This window comes from Melitaea cinxia, chromosome 21, assembly GCF_905220565.1.
Source record: "Melitaea cinxia chromosome 21, ilMelCinx1.1, whole genome shotgun sequence".
In the NCBI taxonomy this organism is placed as follows: Eukaryota; Metazoa; Arthropoda; class Insecta; order Lepidoptera; family Nymphalidae; genus Melitaea; species Melitaea cinxia.
This window is the reverse complement of record NC_059414.1, coordinates 12,314,877-12,339,124: the sequence shown is the minus strand read 5'-3', so window position 1 is coordinate 12,339,124 and position 24,248 is coordinate 12,314,877. Positions and strand designations below refer to the sequence as shown.

At 34.1% G+C, this 24,248-nt stretch overlaps 1 protein-coding gene across 1 annotated transcript in view; it reads left to right on the top strand.

Moving 5' to 3' along the window:
- Window positions 1-3,481: 3,481 nt before the first annotated feature.
- Window positions 3,482-24,248, top strand: part of LOC123663952 — a 34,851-nt gene continuing 14,084 nt past the window's right edge. Inside the window, exon 1 of the mRNA XM_045598590.1 lies at window positions 3,482-4,340. Within this exon, the coding sequence (XP_045454546.1) occupies window positions 3,482-4,340 (859 nt within the window). The remainder of the gene's footprint in view (window positions 4,341-24,248) is intronic.

The window sequence follows — 24,248 nt, the reverse complement described above, 5'->3', positions numbered from 1 at the left end:
CAAGGCTATTCCAGTCCTGTTTAGTTTGATATTGGCGCTTATTTAGTTTACTTTGGCATTGGGCTAGATGCCCACTACCGTTTTGCTGGTGCCTAGAACATTACTTATTTTTAACCAACTTCAAAAAAAGGAGGAGGTTCTCAATTTGACTATATTTTTTTTATGTCTCAGAACTTTTATTGGGTGGACTGATTTCGATGATTCTTTTTTTAATCGAAAACCGGAGCTTGTCATCTAGTCCCATTTAAATTTAATCGTGATCTGAGTAGTCCTTTTTGAGTAATCGCTATTAATGCGTATGTTATCGACGTATTACTGGTCGATGTAATGATGTCGGTTTTTTTTAGTTTGCAAGCGAACACAATTATTAAAATTAACAACTCGAAGCCTTGTACGTTTTACAAGGTTTCAAGTTGTTTTTTCTATTTCCAAATCTATTTTATACACATGAAAGTTTAGTATACATTGTTTTGTGTTGGTGTTGCGTGTTTGTTCATCACGCGAAGAATTCGCATCTACTTTCATATACGTTTCGCAAAAATTATATTGATTACCAGATAATTAATGTTAGCTTATCTTGCTTTTTTAGTAGCTTAATTAGATGTTATTTATTTGATTGAGAAAAAATCATAAAATATTGCTTTTTTTTTCGTTTCTAAACATGTTTGCATTAAAGTAGAGAGATTATTTCTACAACTTTTACAAGGTGATATATGTTAAAATATCAGTGTCTCAATTCAATTCTCCTTAAAATATAATTGAAATACCTATATCCTTTTATTAAGGCATAATGGTGGTGTACAGTTTCTTTGGGAACCATTTTGGACTTGGAAAATTCTCGGTTTGCGGTTGCGGGTTCAGTTAGTTACATATAAATACAAAATATGAGTCATTTGAAATTAATTCGAGGGTTACGTGAGGTAGAGAAGTTTTAAAAGAGTTTAATAAAAAAAAATAATAGTAATAATAATAAAGGTAATATTGCAAAAATATTACTTTATTTTATTCATACGTTTATGAGGTCCTTTTAATCACATTTTAATAACCATGCCTATTTTACAACTATATAGAGTTCATTGAACATATAATTTTATCCTTCATAATCAATCGTAGAGTTCTAAGAAACTATGAAATATTAAACCATTTAATTCTTATTTAAATATTATGGTCTGTTTAACAGAAATCCAGTTCATGACGATTACTGGTTTAAACACAAATGATTGAGGTTTGATCTCTGCAACCTTTACGGCGACCAAAAAAAAGTTACTGTATACTTATAGATTTGAACTACGTAATTTAAGGCGCTAAATTTCATGCTGTCCGTATTATTATGGTTTACGTGTCTTGGCGATTGACATGGATATGATTTTTAGTAATAAAAAGTAATATAAATACTGACATTTAAAACTAATTGAAGAATGTCTAAGATTACGGATTAGTACTTTGATGTAAAATATGCAATAGATTAAAAATCTAAAAGGTCATTTCCAATTATTAAAATGTTATTAAGTTACAAAACGCTACTTTTTTTAAAATTATATTTTATTTAATTGATATACATTTTTTAAATAATATACATTTTTTTCAAAATAACATACATTTTTTATGGTTTTAATTGTTTTTAATAGCATTTCGGTATTATGAGTGGTCGTTTTTCAATTTATTTATATTGTTTTAAATCGACTACTTGGTATTGGATGTGCTGTGTGGCTACGGCACTAAAGAATTTAGCCACCCCCTCTCTTCCCGTGGGTGTCGTAAGAGGCGACTAAGGGATAACAAGGTTCCACAACCACCTTGGAACTTAAGAAGCCGACCGATGGCGGGATAACCACCCAACTGCTGGCTTTGAAATACACAGGCCGAAGACGGGCAGCAGCGTCTTCGGTGCGATAAAGCCAGTACTGCGGTCACCAACCCGCCTGCCCAGCGTGGTGACTATGGGCAAAACACATGAGTTCACGTTATTTTTGGCGTCAACTTGTGGAGGCCTATGTCCAGCAGTGGACTGTATAGGCTGTAATGATGATGACTTGGTATTTAAGATAATTGGATGTATCTGTGTGTATCTACATCTTTTCTTTCAAATCTATACAAATATTATAATGCTGAAAATTTTGTCTGTTTGTTTGAGAAATTCTTTTTGCGTTCATTAGCCCATATACTAAAGAAGGCTATAGGCGACCAGCTAGTTTTATAATATGTGATGTTTACGTATCTTAATAAATATATATTTAATGTTAATGTTTGTATGTGTATGTAATATTTTACAGAAAATCTGTCTGACTCCGCAAACGTTGTTTTGCGTTATATGTATAGGGGTATGAAAAACAAACGTTGGCAGATTTTCAGACCTACCCAATATGCACACAAAATTTCATAAAAATCGTTCCAGCCGTTTAGGAGGAGTATTGCAACTAACATTGTGGTACGAGAATTTTATAATTAAGAATAAGTATCTTGTGGAGGCATATGTCAAGCAATGGACTGTGATAAGCTGAAATGATGATGATGATGATCTGTAACAGCCGACTGTTATCTGTAATTCAGGCATTGACTTGCTTACCTTAGGAACAGATGACTGTGTCTATGCTAGATATTATTTGTCAATTTTATTCTGGGTGATTTAGCGAGGTTCATATCACCTTATTTTTCTTTATTTAATATTACCTGCCTTTTTGATGACGCGTTGGCATAGCGGTCACAGCCCTGTATGATGCGCTAGCTGTCGGTTTCGATCCCCGCATATGACAAACATTTATATTTGTTATATATTAGATAATAAAAATAATCTCGGAAAAAGAAAATAAGAGAAAAAAGTACATGAAATACAAAAATCCACGTGACAGATTAGAATATGAGCTGCTGCGAAGGCGTAGTCAGAAATATACTGAGATATGTCTTCAAATGTATAAAAAACGAACAGAGGAAAACATTCACAAAAACCCAAAACTATTCTGGCGATATATAAAGGAGAGACGTGGTGGCGAAACTACTATACCTGCTGAAATGACACATGGCAATCAAATCGCAAAGACTGGGTCCCAGATAGCCGAATTGTTTGCGGATAGGTTCGCGTCAGTATACAGCTCCTTAATACTACCTGAAGAAACATCTGTTAAAGCGAACGAATCGCATTATCTGAGTAAATTGAAATTTTCCGAGAGAGAAGTTATACGCGCAATTAAAAAACTTGACATCTTCAAGGGTGCTGGTCCTGATGAAATCCCTCCTGTCTTTGTAAAACGTTGTGCGCCTGCTCTGGCACTACCTTTATCGCTTATTTTTAACGTATCTCTCAGGGATGGAATTTTTCCCCGATGAATGGAAGAAAGCTAAAATTGTACCAGTCTACAAAAAGGGTGACTGTAACGATGTTGCAAACTATCGACCGATTTCCATATTATCGTGTTTCTCTAAACTTTTCGAGACTCTTGTTTGCCCAATTATAACTCGCCATATAGGTACAGCTATTTCAGATATGCAGCATGGGTTTATAAAAGGACGCTCTGTCCAAACAAATTTGCTGTCACTCACGTCATATTTAAGTAAGGAAGTTGATAGGAATCAACAAGTGGACTGTATTTATATGGACTTCTCCAGTGCTTTTGACAAGGTGTGCCATTCACGTCTTGTACGTAAATTGAGATGTTACGGTATTGATGGGTCCCTTCTGGAGTGGTTTAACTCGTATTTGGCAAAGAGACCTCAGTTTGTGGTCCTTAATGGCCACAGATCACGGGATTACGTTGCTAAATCAGGAGTGCCTCAGGGGTCCGTCTTGGGTCCTGTTCTCTTTTCGGTGTTTATTAACGATATAACATCTTCGATTAAAAACTGTAGATATTCGATTTTTGCTGATGACCTAAAAGTATATAGAACAGTTGGTTCGATTGTTGATTCTTTGCTAATTCAGGGTGACCTTGATCGAATCAATGCATGGTGCAGCGTAAATGGTATGATAGTGAATGCAAAGAAATCATTTCATATTAAATACACAAGGAAAAAGAAAACTCTTGCAACAATGTATAGATTAAGTTCAGAAGTGTTGCAAGAAGTTAATAAAATACGAGATCTCGGTGTGATAATGGACAGTAAGCTAACATTCAGGGAACACGTTGATACTGTGGTTAACCAGGCTTCCAAAATGCTAGGCTTCCTTAAAAGGAATACTAAAGGATTTCTACACCCAGAAACAAAAACAATTTTGTTTAACTCACTGGTGCGAAGCAGGCTTGAATTTGCATCAGTGGTCTGGAACCCACAATATACAACTCACTCACAGCGTATTGAAAGCATTCAAAGATCTGTTACGAGGCACCTGGCATTCCACAGTTCAGGTATATCCCATAAAGACACATATGATCTGCGGCTAAAACAATTTGGCATGGTATCGCTTTATAACCGCCGAATTCTGCTCGACATTATCTTCCTTAAAAAGATCTTGTCAGGTTATGTAGATTGTGCGGACTTACTTAGACACACAAAGCTGAGCGTCCCCCGAAAATATCCACAGCATCGCATTACTAGGTTACTATACGTTCCTGCATGTAGGACTAACGTTCTCAAAGGTGCTCCAATACCGCGATTATGTTCTGAGTACAACCGACTCACCGCGTCATTACCAGATATAGATATTTTTAATGATTCAGTCTCCAGCATTCGAAAAAAACTTACTGCACATTTCTATTCGTTACCCTCTGTATAACCTGCATACCTGTTATGTTTGTTGTTATAGTCTCTATTTTAGATTATATTTCCGAATTTTTCCATATATTACCTACTGTACGAGAGTATGTAACGTGAACTCACATTAGTTTTGTTTTTTTTTTGTATTAATTTCCCATCTGTGATTATATAAAGATCAAATTTAATTAATTAAGTGTGATGTACATACCTGTAATTGGCATGCATACTATCTCAATATTGTGAATTATAGATTATTGTATTGTAATGTTTGTAATGCTGTTGGTGTGTCTATAAATAAATAAATAAAATAAATAGATAATCCTACTGGAGACCGTTGAGTATGTATCGTTTATTTATTTATTTTTGGAATTTCTTTTATAAAAAGCTTATTCTGATAATAGCGGACATAGAAAATCCAATCGCGTATACATTTCGACAACTTTTTTTATTTTATTTCAATAGGTATGATGAGAAAATGTATGATTAAATCGATATTAATGCGCTAATTTAAGTATTGTACCGCAATCGTATTTATTACTCACTCAAAACTTATATTCTCTTAAGAGGATAAACTTTTAAGAAACCTGACCGGACGTCCTGACATAGTCTGAAAACCCGTTTAAATTTTAGGTTAATTGAATTTATATATTTAAATTTCGGTATACTTTTTATTATAATTTAAACCTGTATGGTAATTGTCGTAAAGAAAATAAACAGCAATTTATATTTATATTACATTTTTATAGATTACTTTTTGCGTTATCGAAATTGTAACATTCAAAGTGGCCTACAAAATACAATAAAGCACAAAATACAATTACAATATTAATAACAGTCTTTTGTTAGCACCGATTAAAAGTTACCACCGGTTTAAAATGTAGATTATACACTCAAATTAATAATGTATCTCTTATCCAAGATCCAATGCTATCTGAGATCACTGCTTATCATTCGATCGATCTCCTATCCGCATGCCAATAACTAAACCCCGCAACAGAAATCTTTTTTCGACGCCAGATTGCCGGTTCTTCTTCCCCTCTTGATTGTTCCATTATACTTAGAATCTCAACTTACACAATAGTTTATTTTGAGTGTTTTAAAGATCAATCATGTGTAAAACTACTTTAAACCTGAGAACTCGTAGAATCTGGTGCGATAATTGTCTTTCAGTTATCAGAACTAATCTTCGAATTATTTCGCCAGCATATCGTAAAATGGAGGGAAAACAAATGAGATTAATCGGTATGGTTGAAATTATTTCATATAATTTTGAAGATCGTATAAAGAAGCTACACTTATTTTATGGAATACGAATATAATTGAAATAGCATATTCCCTCTATTGAACATAATATGTTAATCTATAGTCATCTACATCGACATAGTTTTAGTAATAATTATATAAATATATATTTAACTTGAAAATTGTTACATATAAAAAATAGTTTACATAATATAATTATTGGCTTAACAGTAATCTGGTTTTAGTTTCAGTTTTTATTTTTATTTTAGTTTTTTTTTTTCATTTTTTTTACATTGGCACTTTATTTTATTTTATTTAAACTTGATCGATCAATGTTGTGCGTGATTTCATTAAATAAGTATTATAATAATCGATCACCGAATTATCATTGAAAACTATTTTCGCGCTCCACGCGTTTTAATATTTGCGAGTATTTCCCGTTGACCTAGAAGCATAAAACTGGTCAAGATCTCGCGGCAAAAATTATAAAAAAAAAAAAAATCATAATATCGATACCCAAGTTATATAATTTATATTTTGTAACCTGTAATTTGAAGGGCTTTAACACTTATCTATTCGTACGTCCAAAGCTGGGCACAAGATTTAAATATTTTTTGCATGACATGTTAACACAACTTGATTGGAGTAAGGCGATTTTTTTCTAAAATGTATCCTTCCCTTTATTTAATAACTCGTTTATTTGTAACTGTCAGTGCAGGTAGCGTCATCCCTGTTCCTGGATATTTTTACCTTACCTTACCTTTTACTGAACTTCAATTTATAAATAGTACCAAGAGTACCCTTTTCTTCGGGTTCCTTTAGCCAGTATAAAGGAGAATAGCTTGAGTTATTTGTAAAATACTTAATTAGGTCAATGACCTCACAGAAAGGTGATGTTTATCGAGACATTATCGATATTAAATGGATAATATTAATTGGAAACAGTACAGTGTTGCAAAAATTTTAAGTTGTATGTTTATTTTGTTACCTACGCTTGTCTTTTTTTTAATTTCTAGTAATGTATTATATATACAAGCACTGAAAGTAAAATAAAATTTCATACAAATTACAAAGACGGACGCTAAAACATTTTCGTACAGGATTCAAACGTCATAGTTTCGAAAGCGCCGGCCTTGTCCGATTACCGACATATACAGTACTTTACGGCGAACGCGCGGACTATGGAATTACATCAAACCATTACGTAGTCATGGTCAAACTTGATCAACGTCTGAGCTTGATTTAGACATTTGAGATAACTATTTCACTAAGTAATGTTACCTATATTAAATTGTTCTTTTTTTTATGTCACTAGGTCGGCAAACAAGCGTACGGCTCACCTGATGGTAAGCGATTACCGTAGCTTATAGACGCCTGCAACACCAGAAGCATCGCAAGCGCGTTACTAAGCGTTACAATCCCCAATCCCCCCAGGAGCTCTGGCCACCTTACACACCAACAGGAACACAACACTGCTTGAAAACAGTATTATTTTGCTGTGATCTTCTGTAAGGTCGAGGTACTACCCCAGTCGGGCTGCTCCATATTTTGAGCAGGAAATCCCTGCTGTGCCCTACCTCAGTTAGTATTAGTGTTCTGTATGTGATGTCTTCTTTTGAAAGAAGGAAAGAAAGATTTTGGGTTACTATTGGAAGCCTTTAGTTCTAATGAATGAGTCAACTTCTTTGGTATATTTTAGATTTATATACATTTTTGCTGTGTGGTTCCGGCAGTAAAGAATATAGCCACCGCCTCTCTTCCCGTGGGTGTTATAAGAGGCGAGTAAGGGATAACACACAGTTCCACCACCACCTTGGAACTTATAAAGCCGAATGCGGGATAACCATCGAACTGCTGGCCTTGAAATACACAGGCCGTAGACGGGCAGCAGCGTCTTCGGTGCGACAAAGCCAGCCCCGCGGTCATCAACCCGCCTGCCCAGCGTGGTGACTATGGGAAAGACATGAGTTCACGCTGAAGTGATATATACATTTGGTTAGTTCTACTCAAGGATTGCCGTCACGAGTCTGGGTGTAATTTTCAACTGCCACTGATTACTTGAAAGTCTGGTATTAAGTTGGTAGTTTTATCAGCGTATAACCGTATGCTTATGTTTACTAAATTTTTTATACAACTAGACCGGCAAACAAGCGTACGGCTGACCTGATGGTAAGCGATTATGATACGATGGTAAGAGATTGGTCTATATTTTTTATTACTACGGCATGTTCACATTAATTTATACGTACATTTATAAGTATTATACATTAATAAAATTTAATTTTAATTTCGGTTCATAATTTAGAAATATATATTAAGTTCCAGTTGGAATGAGATTAAGTACGTGTAGCCTTAAAGTAAAAAGGTTATGTCTAAGAACAAAAACGAAATAGAAGTTCTATCAATGTTTGTTACTTGATGTAAAGTAAAATTTAGAAAAAAAACGCGCTTAAGAACATTATATATTACATATTTTTCTTCTCTATATATCTATCTAAATCCTTAAAAAATATGTTTATATATGTCAAGGAGACAAATAATCTTATGGTTAGTTTGAGTAGCTTACGCCGAGTTGCACGAAACAAAATTAAAATTTAAGTAGAGATTAAACTAATTTAATCTCAAGAATTTCATACAATTCTTGCGATTAAATTAGTTTAATCACTACTTAAATTTTAATTTCTTTTCGTGCAACTCGGCGTTAGTGACTCTATGTGTCCCATAGCCTGGAGTTTAAGGAGTGCCGTAGGTACCTTGTTGATATTAGCACACCTGAAAAACCTGTAACGAATATTAATAATCCACGTATATGTTATGCCATTTTTGTTATATATTTAATTCTGAGGGTTGCACCAATGAACGATACTGATCGTAGCGGATATTCAATGTTCTTCAAAACTATTTAGATTTAACTTTTAAAATCTTTAAATATATGCAATACGTCATCACTTCAGCCTATCGCAGTCCACTGCTGGACATAGGCCTCCCCAAGTTCGCGCCACACATCCCGATCTTCCGCAATCCTCTTCCAGCCTACACCGGCAATCTTACGTAGATCGTCGGTCCAACGGGCCGGAGGACGTCCCACACTGCGTTTGCCAAGACGTATAAATGATTATATATATATATATATATATATATATATATATATATATATATATATATATATATATATATAAATATATATATATATATATTATGCAATACGTATAAGCAATTAAAAGTAAACTTTAATTAACAGTCAATTAATTATGGAATTAATTTGATGTGTATGTAACATAGCTAATAAATATTCATATGATTGATTTAGTATTGTCCAAACTAACCATGATGCTTAAATTCCGCGAGTTACTAGTAAAAAAAAAGAAGGATTCTGCAGTTTGTAAATGCATGATCACAATTTATAAAATATCAAACTATTCTCTTTCGATTTCGGTGTTACTTGACTAAAATATACAGAGGCCTAATTGAGATAGGGCACAGCAGGAAATTTCCTGCTCAAAATATGGAGCAGCCCGACTGGGGTAGTATCTCGACTTTACAGAAGATCACAGCTAAATAAAACTGCTTTCAGGCAGTGTTGTGTTCCTGTTGCTGAGTAAGATGACCAGAGCTCCGGGGGGGAATTGGGGATAGGGTCGGCAACGCGCTTGCGATGTGTCTGAAAACTGGGATGTCTGACGCGAGCTTGGTGACGCATAGGACATTGGTCCAGCAGTGAACTGCGACAGTCTTAAGCGATGATGATGATGATGATAATGGTGATTGTATGAATACCTTCATGTTGTATATTTTCGTAATTGGTCTGTTATTAAAATAGTCGTAATGTACAAGTAGAAAGCTTACGTTACGTTATTCTTGGAAATTTTGTAACATTAAGATTTATTACATGATTGATGTCAAGTGATGTACTGACCGCTGTCATATCAAATCGTGACCACTAACTACCTTTGTGGAATCTTATTTTTTTTTACAATTGCAGTGTCGTGCAGCGACTAAGTCCATTAGAAACAGAGAATCGTAATTTATGTCAGCTATCAACATTAATAAATAAAAAAACATTATATTGTTAAAGAATAATACATGGATCAATCCTGTTTAGAAAGTATAACGATGTTAAAATATATTATTTATTGTTGATTTAGTGATAGACAACAATCAGATTATATTTTGAATTATAAATTTCTTTCTTGCTTTTTACTGTGTGAAAGTTTTCGCTTGTTTTATTATTTTATTTCATGTTTGATCAAATTATAACAAAAAAAAAAAAACTTTAGAATACTACTACATACAAAATAATATTTTAATTATTATACTTGAGCTCTGCGGCTTCACTCGCGTTGGTCATCTTATATAGTCTCCCGCCGGAGTTTGCAGAAGAATTTTGGATTCCTGCGACTCCGGCAATGGCGAGGGAGTGGCACCCGTGGATGGTTTTTATTCAGTAAGAGTCTGACTCCCCTCCGGTGCCCCTCTTTGCCGGGGGGTGTCCATGAAGGATTTTACCCACGTTAAAAAAAATCTTATATAGTCTTCCTCGATAAATGGACTATCCAACACAAAAATAATAGTTCAATTCGAAGCAGAATCGCTTTTTAGCTTTATAATATTACTAGTACGTATATATGTATATAGTAAACAAATAATGTATATGCATATTTACTTCGTCTGTGTATGAATATGAAATGCTTAATATCTCATCCTAGTAAAATATTTGATTAAAGTGATTTTTAAATTAAAAATTTAAATTCTCAAAGATAGTGAACGTTTCGTTTTTTAATTTTTAATTATTTTATTTGGATTTTTTTATCATTATTTTGCTTTCTAAAAATAATAAATGCCCTTTTTTCATTTAATGATTTAAAAATATTATTAAATAAATATTTTGGTTTTAATTAACAACTGTAATCAAAATGTTCACTCGCTCGCTTCTGCTTATCGCAGTCCACTGCTCGATGTAGGTATCCCCAAGTTTGCGCTAAGCTTCTCGGTTCTCCATCCCCATCCAGCCTCCACCGGCGATCTTACGCCGATCATCGGTCCAGCGGGCCGCAGTGCGTCTGCTCCGTCTGCTCCAACTGCAATTGCTCCTGCGACACAAGTGACCAGCCCACTGCCAATTCATCTTGCTTATTCTAGATGCTATGTTAGTTACCTTTGTTCTCTCGCGGATAGTCTCATTTATGATCTTTGAGAGAGACTATAAGCATATCCCGTTATATTGGACGTAGAGTGATTTTGAACCTGTAGACTAGTCCATTCGTTAGTGTCCACGTCTAGCCACAATAACTCAAAACAAGTCGCATTGCTCAAAGACTTTTTAAGTATTGTCGAATCTTCGAAGTGAAGACTCGACCAAGCCTACCAAACGCCGCCCAGCCCAATTGAATCCTTCTATGGACTTGTTTCTCGATTTTGTTTCGGCTTAGTTGAATCGTATGACTCAGGTAGACATAATCCCGAACAACTTCGTGAAGGGTGCCATCGACCGATATCGTCTCAGTATGACTTGTTTATTAAACATCATTTTCGTTTTATCCAAGTTCATACCGAGCCAGTCTCGTTGGAAGGACTTATTGAGTCCGCCTAGCATTTGGCTCAGCTCCTCCAACGTCTCCGCAAAGATGACGATATCGTCGGCGAAACGAAGGTGAGGGTTGTATACGCTGTTGACGTTAATGCCTCGTCCACCTAACCCAAGGTCATGAAGACATCCTCCAGTGTACTGGTAAACAGTTTCGGTGATGTTACATTCCCTCTGTCCTACCTCGCGACGAAGGAAAATGGAGTCATCCAAACTTCAAGGTTTGCTTTAGCTTTATTTTTCATATTTATATCATTGATATCTTGTATCATTAGTATTTACCTTGAAACTTTTTAAATAATTATATTATTTATAAGAGTAAAAGTTTATATAATTTCTTTTTTATATCAGTCCTTATTTGTATATTTTTATTAAATATATAAATATCTCTAGAAATACAACTTTGTAGTTTTTTGCAAATTGTTTTCTGAACTGTAGGTATGACATATATTTACGTTTCTACTACGTCATGTCCTATACCCGAAGATTATCTGGAGAAGATCGCTCTTCTAGCGATAACACCACACTTCTCCTTCCTTATTTGTTACTATTATTGTTAATTGTGTGCAATAAAGAATATAATTCTTATTATGCATATAATCCCTTTTGAACTTCACTTTTAAAGGTCTCTAAAGGTCTTTGAATCGAAAAGCAGGTCAGCATCACTAATATTTGACGTGCTAAATTAATTTCAAAATACTTCGTGTACCAGTGATGGAAAACGAAAACATTGCACACTAAGCGCCCTTGGAGCAATTGCATAAAAATGTATTTGAATTAAGTACCTTTTAATATCGTCTTTACTTGGTATTTGTTTGGGCATTGGGTAAGGTGTGTAAGCAAAAGAGGTCACAGAAGAAAACAATGGTTTTGCCATAAGCTTACTAACTAAATATATAAATGCAAGAGGTTAAACGATAACTGTTATTATCGCAATGTTTTATAGCTTCTTCGTGATACGAACTCTAATATTGCGAAAACCCTATCAATGATTAATGTTGAATAAATCGATGTTTTTAATGATAGAAATAAAATTAAAAGATTTTTGTTTGAATAAGTCGTAAAATTTTAAAATAACCATCGATTGTTATTTATTATATTGATGTAATAACATTGAACAAAAATCTCGGAGATTGTAACGTTTTAATGTTATCGAAAATTTCTGTTAAATATTGAGAAATAGACGCATCTGTTTTAAAAAATATAGCTCGCTATGATCATAAAAAGTCAGTATCACTTGTGAATTCAACAGAAGTGCAAACGGCCATATTCTAATCATATAGGGTAATGGCACCAGTGGTCAGCCTCATAACAACTTTTTGAAGTTTGGAAAGCTGGTATTTTTACAGGATTCGTCGGATAATGAAACGTAGTACATGATTGGATTAATTGTTTATTATAGTTTTTAAACAACATATGTCAAAAACAACCTTTCTCTTTCTAAAATATATATATAAATTCAAACAAAATATGGCACTTTTTGCCAGTGGTCAGCCTCTAAAATCCAGTAATCAGCCTTGATGAACCCAGTATTCAGCCCTTATAACTATGAATAAGCATAAGATCAAAATGAGTATTATTTATTTCAAAATCAACAATATTATTTATGTCTCTTTTATTTCTTATAGCTAAATTATCAGAACAAAAAAAAAATCTCACCTGACCGAAATATTATTGCAAGTAAACAATCACCAAAGACAATAGTCCGAGGCACCCAGCGGCGTCACCGGCCGCTCGAACTAGGGCTGATATGGGACAAGTATCACCACCGAGACATCGACCGGCGTCCACACCACTTCAACATGCGGAAAACGCCCTAATCGAGTTCCTGGCCATTATTAAGGCAAACCGCGAGGTAAGCTTGGCCACCTGCAAAAAGATCATGCAGGCCTACCAGTACGATCACCAAAGATTACTGGAGGTGGAACTCGAAGAAGCCGAAGCAGCCATATACAACAGTGATACCCGACAAATACTCAAGGGCAAGATGTCGGGTAGGTATATGGCCGCATATAACATCACAGCAGGCTTCGTGAGCGCGGTCGAGTCTGAGGGCGACCGGGCCGAAGCCGGCTTACCGTACGTGACCTGGGAACTACCATCACTGGAGTGGATAAACGGGGTACCAGGATGCGACAAGACAACCCGAATAGTCAGGGACTTCGATGGGGACACAGAAGTCGTGATTACGACCACAGTCGAGGCGGCTAAAGATCTAAAAGAAAAACTGGTGCACCGCTATGGCAACAAGGTCAAGCAAAGGGTGCGTACTATGGCCTCCGTTCTGGTAAATGGCTTCCGTGAGGGTTCAAAAATCAACCGCCTAACGGTGGACGAAGCCCTCATGAACCATTTCGGAGCCATAGTAATGGCCGCCCGACTATCGGGAGCTGAGAAGGTAGTCCTCATCGGAGTCATAAACCAACTGCCGTACATCGACAGGGATAACCTGTTCGAAATGCGGTATTGTAGACCAACCCTTATAACGACTATTTCGTGCGAGTTGTCGTGCACGCATCGTAACCCCAAAGATGTCGCCTTTGCCATCAGTGAGGTTTACAAGTCCGTGTACAGCTCAAGCACAAAGATCCGATCTTTGTGAGTGGAGAGTCTCACAGGCGCGCGCATTCCTGTAGGAAGGGACCGAACCCTGTACCTGGTATTTACGCAAGAGGAGAAGAGATTGCTGACTGACCAGGGATACGGGTCCGGTGAGGGATCGCGCGTCTTAACCATTCATGAGGCGCAGGGCCAGACCTATGAGGACGTCATCGTCCTCCAGACAAATACAAGGAGGCTCAAGATCCACGACAGCGTTTCGCACGCTGTAGTCGCGGTGACTAGACACACCAACACCTGTGTCTATTACACCGACGACCGTGACGACGCAATTGGTCGCTTTGTGGCGAGGGCAGCGGAGATGACGGACAAGAAAATCCTTGAGCATAGTCTCAAGATGGCCATTCACCATAGAGATGCTGCCGTCATTGAGAATGTGCTCAAAATGTTGAAAAATGTAGAGGTGTGAAGACATCATTGTATTGTAAGTATAAATTATGCGTAGATAAAAGTGTAAAGTAAGTAATATAAATAATAAAATTGAATGTAATAGTATAGGAATAGGATAATGTAATTGTAATGATAAGGCTTTATATATTTACTTAATAAGATAGGATTAGTCATATAATATATTAATAAAAATTAAAAAAAAAATGAAATTTAAATGGATAAAACGATTCCTAACCACAAAAAAAAAGTACCTAACTACTAACAATAACATAGGTTAAGTGTACATTGTAAGTAGCAAATAAGTGTACATATATTGTAGTTAGCAAATAAGTGTAAATATAATAAAAATAATTAGTATATAAGAATATAAAATAAGCAATATGTAGAATAGTCTTGGTCAGTGGACTCGCGTCGACTTTTAGAAATTTGAAATTTTAAGACTAGTTATTAAGGCTTCTAGATTCTAAGTTGCGGTGAAGTACCGATGCATGTTAAAAAAAAAAAATAATAACAATATATGGAATAACAAAAGCACGGGCATAATAAGCCTGTGGATATATCACATAACTAAAAAAAAAAAAAAAAAAAAGTAAACAATCACAGTACTTATTCGTGTTCTTATTTTGTAGAACTTAATCATAAAAACATCAATATTTATTTATAAGATAATCAACGACATTAGTATCTATGCATACTTATATACTATGTAAATATTTCTTTTAGGTTTAATAGGCATAGCACGAAAGAAAAAAAAGTCACTAGCAAATCTTCTAACCTACCTAGTAAAATCTATTTACAATCAAATAATCACAGCCATAATCTTCCTATTTTTATATGTCTCAATTCTCTTATATATCAAGGAAGATATCTATCTTGTACTCATATCTATCTAATCATCCGAACTGTTACTTGTAGTTAAGATATTCATTATTTCCCGGTACCCTATACACTTAGATTTTTTTACCACACTTTTTTTATTTTCTTTGGATAGGGTTTCGTGAATAGGAGCTGAATCACTATCTGATGAAATGAGGCGAAACAGACGAAAGATCTATTTTCCTTTTCCTTGTTCACTTTTTATTTACTTTACTAGTGCTCACACTTACTTTTTGACTTCGTATGGCTGCTATTTTTTCTGCTTGTTCTTTTTTATCATTTCCCGTTTTAATTTTCTTTCTAAGATAGAGCAATGACTTTTCCAGTTTTGGGGCAAATCATAAAACTTGTTTTATCACCATTAAATATTCTCATAGGATCATCCAGTATATACTGGATGATCCTATGAGAGCTAGAGCATCGTATTTTTTTAAGAACTCTGTCATGTCTTGAAACCTTTCTCATATATTCTTTTGTTATTACTGCTCGTCCCTTAGAAATTTCTTCAGCTGTTCGTATAGATAATGAAGGGTTTCTTCGAAAAAAGGATTTAAGCCATTTTTTTCCTGATCGAACGACGAACATTTACGAAAGGATTAGGTCTTCCATCGGCCTTTAATATTGCTTGGACCGTATTTAATAAATTGTCAATCTTTAAAGGAAACTTTTGTTAATTTGGACACAAATCTACCAGTGCAGCTTCTTCTGCTTTATTTAAAATGGAATCCGGACCCACAGGTTTCTTGGACCTTCTGGGACACGTAGATGTATGGCTTCGATGGTGGAAGAGAGCTTCTCTGGAGGATAAGTTTGTCTTGGCGGCATTTTGGGCTAAAAATATCTTCTCAATTACTGAAATACAAACTACCTAAATACATTTTATAACTATTTGAGGTAAAACTAAAATGTAGTCTATCGGGGCTGAATACTGGATCAGCAACACCTAGTGGCCAGCCGCGTAAAAATAAAATGTTTAATGCGGCTGAGCACTGGGTTTTTGTGGAATATGAAAGAACATGCCTTACTAAATTTGAAAATTTTAATTTAACGGTTCTAATGACGCCTTTTCTCGCAATTTTAAAAATAATTCAAGAACCCAGTGAACAGCCCCGGGGGGCCGACCATTGGACCTTTTATAAAAAAGTAGTACCCAATGGTCAGCCCCTACAATATTTACGTAAATCAGCGATATTTTTATTCAAATTTAATATAATTCAATACATGAAGTAATACAAAATGTCAAATTGCATAAAAGACTATTACATTTAATAATAAAACATGTTTTTTCTTACCTTTTAAGAGAACACCACGCGAAGTAAAAAATATGGCGGACATGACAATACTGCTCTTTTCAACCGCCGTCACCTGTAAGAATGAGTTTAATTCTCCCCCCTGATCCCCTAACCCTCCTATCGTGTGACATATTATTCAATGAGGAATCGAAGTTTCTATTTAGGTACACGTGATTCGTTTATTCTAATTGTAGCAATATTTATGACCAATAAACGACGCAAAAGGCTGACCACTGGTTCCTGGCTGGCCACTGGTGCTGTTACCCTATTTCGATTCGGTTTGGCAACGGCTACATTATAAGCTTTGGTTTTGGCTCAGCAATTAGGCTCAAAAAGCACTTTTCGGCATTTTGTAAATGAAATCTAAAATCAATTGTTAAGAAAATCCTCAGTTACTCTTTAAAAAAATCTTTGTTATACCACCATCTGTACTAATAAATGGAGAGCCGGTTTTTTTATTCCGTTACACTGCGAAAACTACTGAATCGATCGGAATAATACTTATAACATAAGATGCAACCTGTTTTGTTAAACATGTCATATACCAAAATATATGATATGTTGGTGATTACTTATTGTGTAGATTTCCCACCCGAGCTATTACAACGTATTATTCGTATTCTAACGATATTTTTTCATTGTCTAAAAACTGGGATAAAACGACATCACCAAAAAATGAATCCTAGCTAGATTTATTTATCGCCCCCGAAATACCCGGCATACTAAATTTCATGAAAACCGTCGGAGCCGTTTCCGAGATTCAGATTCAGAGATATGTTGGTGATTACTTATTGTGTAAATAAATATGGACGAACAGAGATAGTTGTGTAATAAAAAAACTACCATTTTTACTTCGATTTTAACTAACTGTACTGCAATTATTTAAAACAAAAATTGCTAATACATCAACATTGCACTATACAATTCCATTCATAGCGGTTTAAATATAATGTTGAATATGAATTGTGTAATAGAACATCCATTATACAGTCATTAAAATTGCATCTCTTAATGGCCTACTGATCTTATGCCTGTAACACTAACACAATGTATTAACCTACGTTATTATGTATGTATGCACTTAATTTACTTATTGCTTTACAATGTACAGTTTTGACTTTCCTACCGCTTTAAACAAAGTCGCTTCCCGCTGTCTGTAAACTACGCAACGGATTTTGATGCGGTTTTCTTTAGTAAATAGAGTGATTTTAGAGGAAGGTTTATATGTATAATACATGCATAATATAGTAGAGAAACACTGATAGTTTTTGCAACGCTTGTAAGTTATAAACTATTAAAAATATCCTCTTAGTAAATTACGTAAAAAGATTTTGTAATAAATATAAAACTAAAAATATGTAGGTAAATTGTTTGTAAGCTACGAGAACTTGAGTTGATAAAAACAAAACAAAGTCCCGAATGAAACCTCGGCTTAACTAATTAGCTTAACCTGTCTATACTTAAAGTTTAAATGTGAGGGTCCGCGACCTTACGCGTAAAAGTTCTACGTAATTTAACGCACAGGGAAGTATGTTAACAGCTATTAAAATAATTATAGCTTTATTAGTATATAATATTAATATTTACTGTACTTAAGTATTAAGAAGTAAATTACATAATAATTGTCAATAAAAAATAAAAATGAAATTAAATACTGACTGAGTAACGTAGGTTGTGTTTTATAAGACTTTTTTCCAATTACCAAATTAACAATACACGTATTGAAATGTGCCGATGCCTATAATAATATTAAAAAAATATGATAATAAAATATATTGGATATTATTAAGACATTTAATGCAAATAAAACATGGGTCATTATTTTATACAAAATGTTACATTAGCGTGCAATTATGTTGAAATATTTTTACCTGTAGCATAATGTACCATTACTTAGTTATAGGAAAATATAGCATATACATTATCTTCACGTTATGATTCTAATATAATAAAATAGTTATTGCGGAAGAGTTCGTTTCTTTGTTTCCCGTATTAGCTAATACATGGTGTTCGAAGGTCACACGTACAATTTTTTGGCTTTAAAAAAAACAGAATAAGCGCTTCTAAAACTGACTTAAAAAAAAGGAGGGTTTTCTCGATACTACGGTACTTTTTTGTGTGGTACTCGTATCTTATGAGTTTTTAGTGTGTGTACTTATTTTAATGATTCTTTTTTTTAATCAAAAGCCGGTGCTTTCATGTGGCCTCATTTAATTTTGATAAAGATTTGCGGGTAATTTTTATGTTGTACCTAATAAGGCGTATGTGATTGACTTATTTATTTAACGTTTATAACGTTGTATTACTTGTCGATGTGTTGCTCATAATGTTTCTTCCTTTGCCTGTAGTTGTAGCCTGAATTTAGTTTTTAAATGCTAATGTTGATTTTTAATTTATTTAAAAAATGTATTCTTGCTTTTAGTTTTGGCGAAAGCTGATCGTGTTAAACTTATTTGTGGACACAGTTTTGGTTAGTGTATTATGTTTGTAACTTTAATTGTATGTGTTTATTTTTAACTGTTTGTGTTCCTTAACAAAAGAATAAAAAAATAAAAAAATATAAATGTAATTGGAGTTAGTTTTTTGTTTTTCGTTTGCGAGTAAACGTGTGTGTTTCGTTTACGTTTTGAGAAAAAAAATATCACGCTACGACACAGTGAAGCAAAGAAGTGTATGCAGATTTAAAGGCGAATAAAAATCGAACAAATAGAAATTTAACAATTTCAAATGTATCATATATTTTTGTTATGTTGACACGTAACGTTAGCAAATGTAATTTAAGCGCTTACTTAATAGGATCACTTTGAAATGCCGTATTTTGACGTAAAGGGCAAGCGACAATGACACCTCATTTATATAACAACGTCATTTCATCAGAGAATCAATGCAGACAAGCTTAGTTTGGAGGGCTTTTATGCAATCGAAGACAAAACAAAACTAAGAGCCTGTTTCCCAAGTTGCTTATAAATTTATCCAACGTATAAAAGGTATCCATAGTATATTTTTTAGATTTTGAATTATGTTCACAGTCGAATTCTATTTATCTACCAAATATTTCTGTTTTCAACCTATGAATCCAAATGTTGTGATTTATCCGTTGTAGTTAAACAGGCCCAAAATCCTTGTTTGCCGCCTGCAGAGAAAACGTTTTTATATATTTTTTTGTTTTGATTTTAATTTTTATATACTAATCTAAACTTTTTTTTTAAATGTACTAAAAAAAGAATTACAGAATACTTTTTATTGTACACCAAAATATATAAAGGTAATCTTGTCGCTAAGTAACCAAATACTTTCAAATAATTTTTGGTCATAGAACATAAAGCTAAAAAAGATTAAATACGGATATATAGTTAAAAGTTAGAAACTTTTAACTAACTTGTTCTACTATTTTTGAAATATCGTAAATATAGCAAATTCTTCACAAAACACAAACGAAACAGAGCATTATCAAAGTACAGCTTAAAATCACCTTTTAATAATATATTAATAAAATAATAAATAATTAATGAAAATTAGAACTATTATTATTATCGTTAATTAATTAATTTTATCGAATCATTTAAATTGATTTGTATTTTCTCAATTGTTAAATTTAATGTTTTTATTTACAAAAATCTGTTGATGTAGATAGTAGTGATTATAATAAAAATCTGTCTTGTGAGTTTTTGATCATCTTAACTAACGCATTGGGTTTACTGTAATTTAAGATTTAAGTTTTTTATGCATTAAATAAATAATATCATCATGCTCGATGACAATATACATCATTAGTGCGTATTAACCGCTAGACGATATGCCATCGTAATACCCATGAAACATGAGCATATAGTAATTTTAACGCCAATCAGTCGTGTGTCCGTCACGGACAGTTGTTCACGCGTGACGTTACTTTCTCGTGCGAAATGGAAAGTCGTTTCGTTCTATTAAACGAGATAGAATGAGATGTGTATCGAGATCATATTCTAGTTATTTGATTGATATATTAATTCTGGTATTTCGTTGATTTAGGGCACAGCAAAATATCTTGCTTGGAATTTGGAGCGGACTGGTGAATTACCTCTACCATAGGAAAAAAAAACGTAGCAAAATAATACTACATAATACTACTGCTAAGTACTGCTATATTCCTGTAATGAGTCCGGGGAAGAATCGGGAGTAGGGTTGGCAATGCGCTTGCAATGTACCTGGTGTTGCAGGCTTAGCTTTCCACCTTTGTGGTATTGATGAAAATATAATTAAAAATGAAATATCGTTTGTGAATTTGTTTATGAATATGTTTCATGAGGTTTTCCTTTATTTAAGTAGTCCACTTCTGTAATTACTATCTACTTTAATCTCTCATTTTGTGTATTTACATCCAGAGGTCCTTTTTAGGTGCATCTACTAATTTGGACATATGCCCACGCTGCGCTTTCCGTGTAGAGATTATAAAGATGTTTTATAATGGACATGGTAAACAAATGAGTCACCTGGTCTTGGTGATTGTTGTAATTGATAAAATCTTGATGTAATAGAGAAGAAATATAATGCATGTTTTGTGTTAAGATGAAGGGAGGAGGAATGGGCTAAGGGCAAGAAAATAAATATGAGTTCCTAGTTACTTCTACCTTTCATGATCTAATACGAACAGAACGCAGGTGTATTGTCTTATTTTTCTGACTGTTACATCGAAATTCGAACATGTTAAGTGTTTGTGCAAAATTACTGACAGTGATATACCTATATATTAGGTAGGTAGGTAGGTGTACTGTGTGGCTACGGTACTAAAGAATATAGCCACCCCCTCTCTTCCAGTGGGTGTCGTAAGAGGCGACTAAGGGATAACTTAGTTCCGCTACCACCTTGGAACTTGAAAAGCCGACCGATGGCGGGATAACCATCCAACTGCTGGCTTTGAAATATACAGGCCGAAGACGGGCAGCAATGTCTTCGGTGCGACAAAGCCAGCCCTGCGGTCACCAACCCGCCTGCCCAGCGTGGTGACTATGGGCAAAACACATGAGTTCACGTTATTTTTGGCGTAAACTTGTGGAGGCCTATGTCCAGTAGTGGACTGTAAAGACTGTAATGATGATATACTTATATATTAATACGTGAAGGAAAAACTTTGTACCCCTTTTTACGAATATTGCGCGGACCGCGGACGTAGGAGTATGACATTTCACACACGTATAGTTTGTATAGAGAAGGATTGCTGATTGCTAATATATATATTTTTTAAATTATACATAAAAATACATTACACCAACAAATATAACAATACACACACTGCCATGTATTTGACACACATATTATGTATTGTTTTGTTTATTGTCAAATTCTGCGGTTAAATTATGGTTAAGTTTCGACCACTGGACGACTGCTAGTTAGAATAAATACTTCTGTGTAATAGTCTGATTTTTATCTTCAGAGGATTACACATAAATTACTATTTACACATATAGGAACGACATACTTTTGACCAACGAAAAAATATTTTACTAGCACTGTGAGATATTGCTAAGCTGTGTATAATAAGAAGCTTCTCATATAGCTAATCAACTTTCCTTAGCAAACAAACAAGCAATAAAAACAATATCTCATCAAATCGAAATTTCTAATGAAACAGCAAATTCTTTCATAGTTACAGGAAACATCAATTACGTAAAACAATTCCTTAGCCGTGCGACAGAAATAGCTATCGCTATTGTTCGAAACGAATAAATTGCTATCTAATTTTCTTTTAGTAATAAATCACTTTTACCATATAAACAGCAGACGGCAGAACAATGAGTGGAGAAGCAATTGGGCGTGAATGTGATTTTACGGCAGGTTAGAGTCAGTGTCGTAATTGTTAGGCAGGATTTTATATCCAACGGTGACGATACGATATCGATTCGATGAATTAACGATTAATGTAGTTATAGCTGTATGATGAGAGGGATATCAGAGAGAAAACTAATGTGACCTACATATTAGTATTTAGATAATATGCACATCTTTTTAACCGACTTTCAGAAAAGGAGGAGGTTCTCAATTTGACTGTATTTTTTTATGTATGTGACAGAACTTTTGACCGGGTGGACCGATATCGACAAATTTTTTTTTAATCGAAAGGTGGTGTGTGTCGTTTGGTCCCAATTAAATTTATTTGAGATCTAACAACTACTTTTCGAGTTATATCTAATAATGTGTTTATACTTGACGCTTTTTTCGTCGACCTACGTTGTATTATACCGCATAACTTTTTACTGGATGTATCGATTTTGATATTTACCAATTTTCATGATTTATAATTTAATCGAAAGACGATGTTTATCATGTGGTCACATTTAATAAATAAATAAAAGTTATTTTAGGTCATTTTATATTAACAGACTATAATAAATCACACTATCACACATGTAATGCTACGATATCGTATCGTCCAAAATAAAGAAACTTTTTAACCGGATGAATCTAAACTGCAACTACAGTCTAACTCATATTTATAGAGATGATCTTTCAAAATGGTAATTCAATTGAATTTTTTAAATCAAATATTTCAACATCAATAATAGTTTATATTTGGAATTGAAATATATAATTTAGATTTGTTCATGAAAGTGTATTAGAACATACTTGCAATTACTGGAAATATTTTAATAATGATATTTACAACCGCTGCTCCTCTGATGTAAGTCATGACGCGATGTATTGTAATAGCATTTAGTCTTAGCCACGTAGGTATCCAATCTTATTATCGTATTAAAAACACAGAATTAGAGTAAGTAAGGTCGTCTTTTAATGGCAAAAGAAATAATACTGTTTTTAAGCAGTATTGTGTTCCTGTTGGTGAGTAAGGTGACCAGAGCTCCTGGGGGGATTGGGGATTGGGTCGGCAACGCGCTTGCGATGCTTCTGGTGTTGCAGGCGTCTATAAGCTACGGTAATCGCTTACCATCAGGTGAGCCATTCGCTTGTTTGCCGACCTAGTGACATAAAAAAAAGAACAATTTAATATAGGTAACATTACTTAGTGAAATAGTTATCTCAAATGTCTAAATCATGTCATTGATTCAGAAATTTTAGACCTTATTGATTATAAACGAAACAAGTCTCGTATATGAGAAAGTCTTTCACATATAACGGTTTATGTTATCAGAATTGGACATTAAATTTTATTACACTTACAACACTGAAATTTAAAAGCGCTAAAGAGTGTTCCCGTTAAACTGATATAACGGTAATTAAAATTATGACCTCGACATCCGAATAAATGTTATAAGAATAACCACTTTAACCTCCTTTTCCTATTCAACTTCATAAAAGTCTGATAGCCCGTATCAATGGAATTGTAGTGGCGTAATCGACATCTTTAATTTGGAGAAGGCACGAGTTAAAAAAAGTTATACTGTTAAAGTTATACTGTTTTTAATGTTTATGCGAATTTCACTCATTACAATGAAACATTTTTTTCGGATTTTATCGCGCTGTATTAAGTTTTTTAGATGCCCGGCGTTTCGGATACTTTACAGCAACCATGGTAACGGGAGGACGATAAAATCCGAAAAAGTTGTTTCATTGTAAAAAAT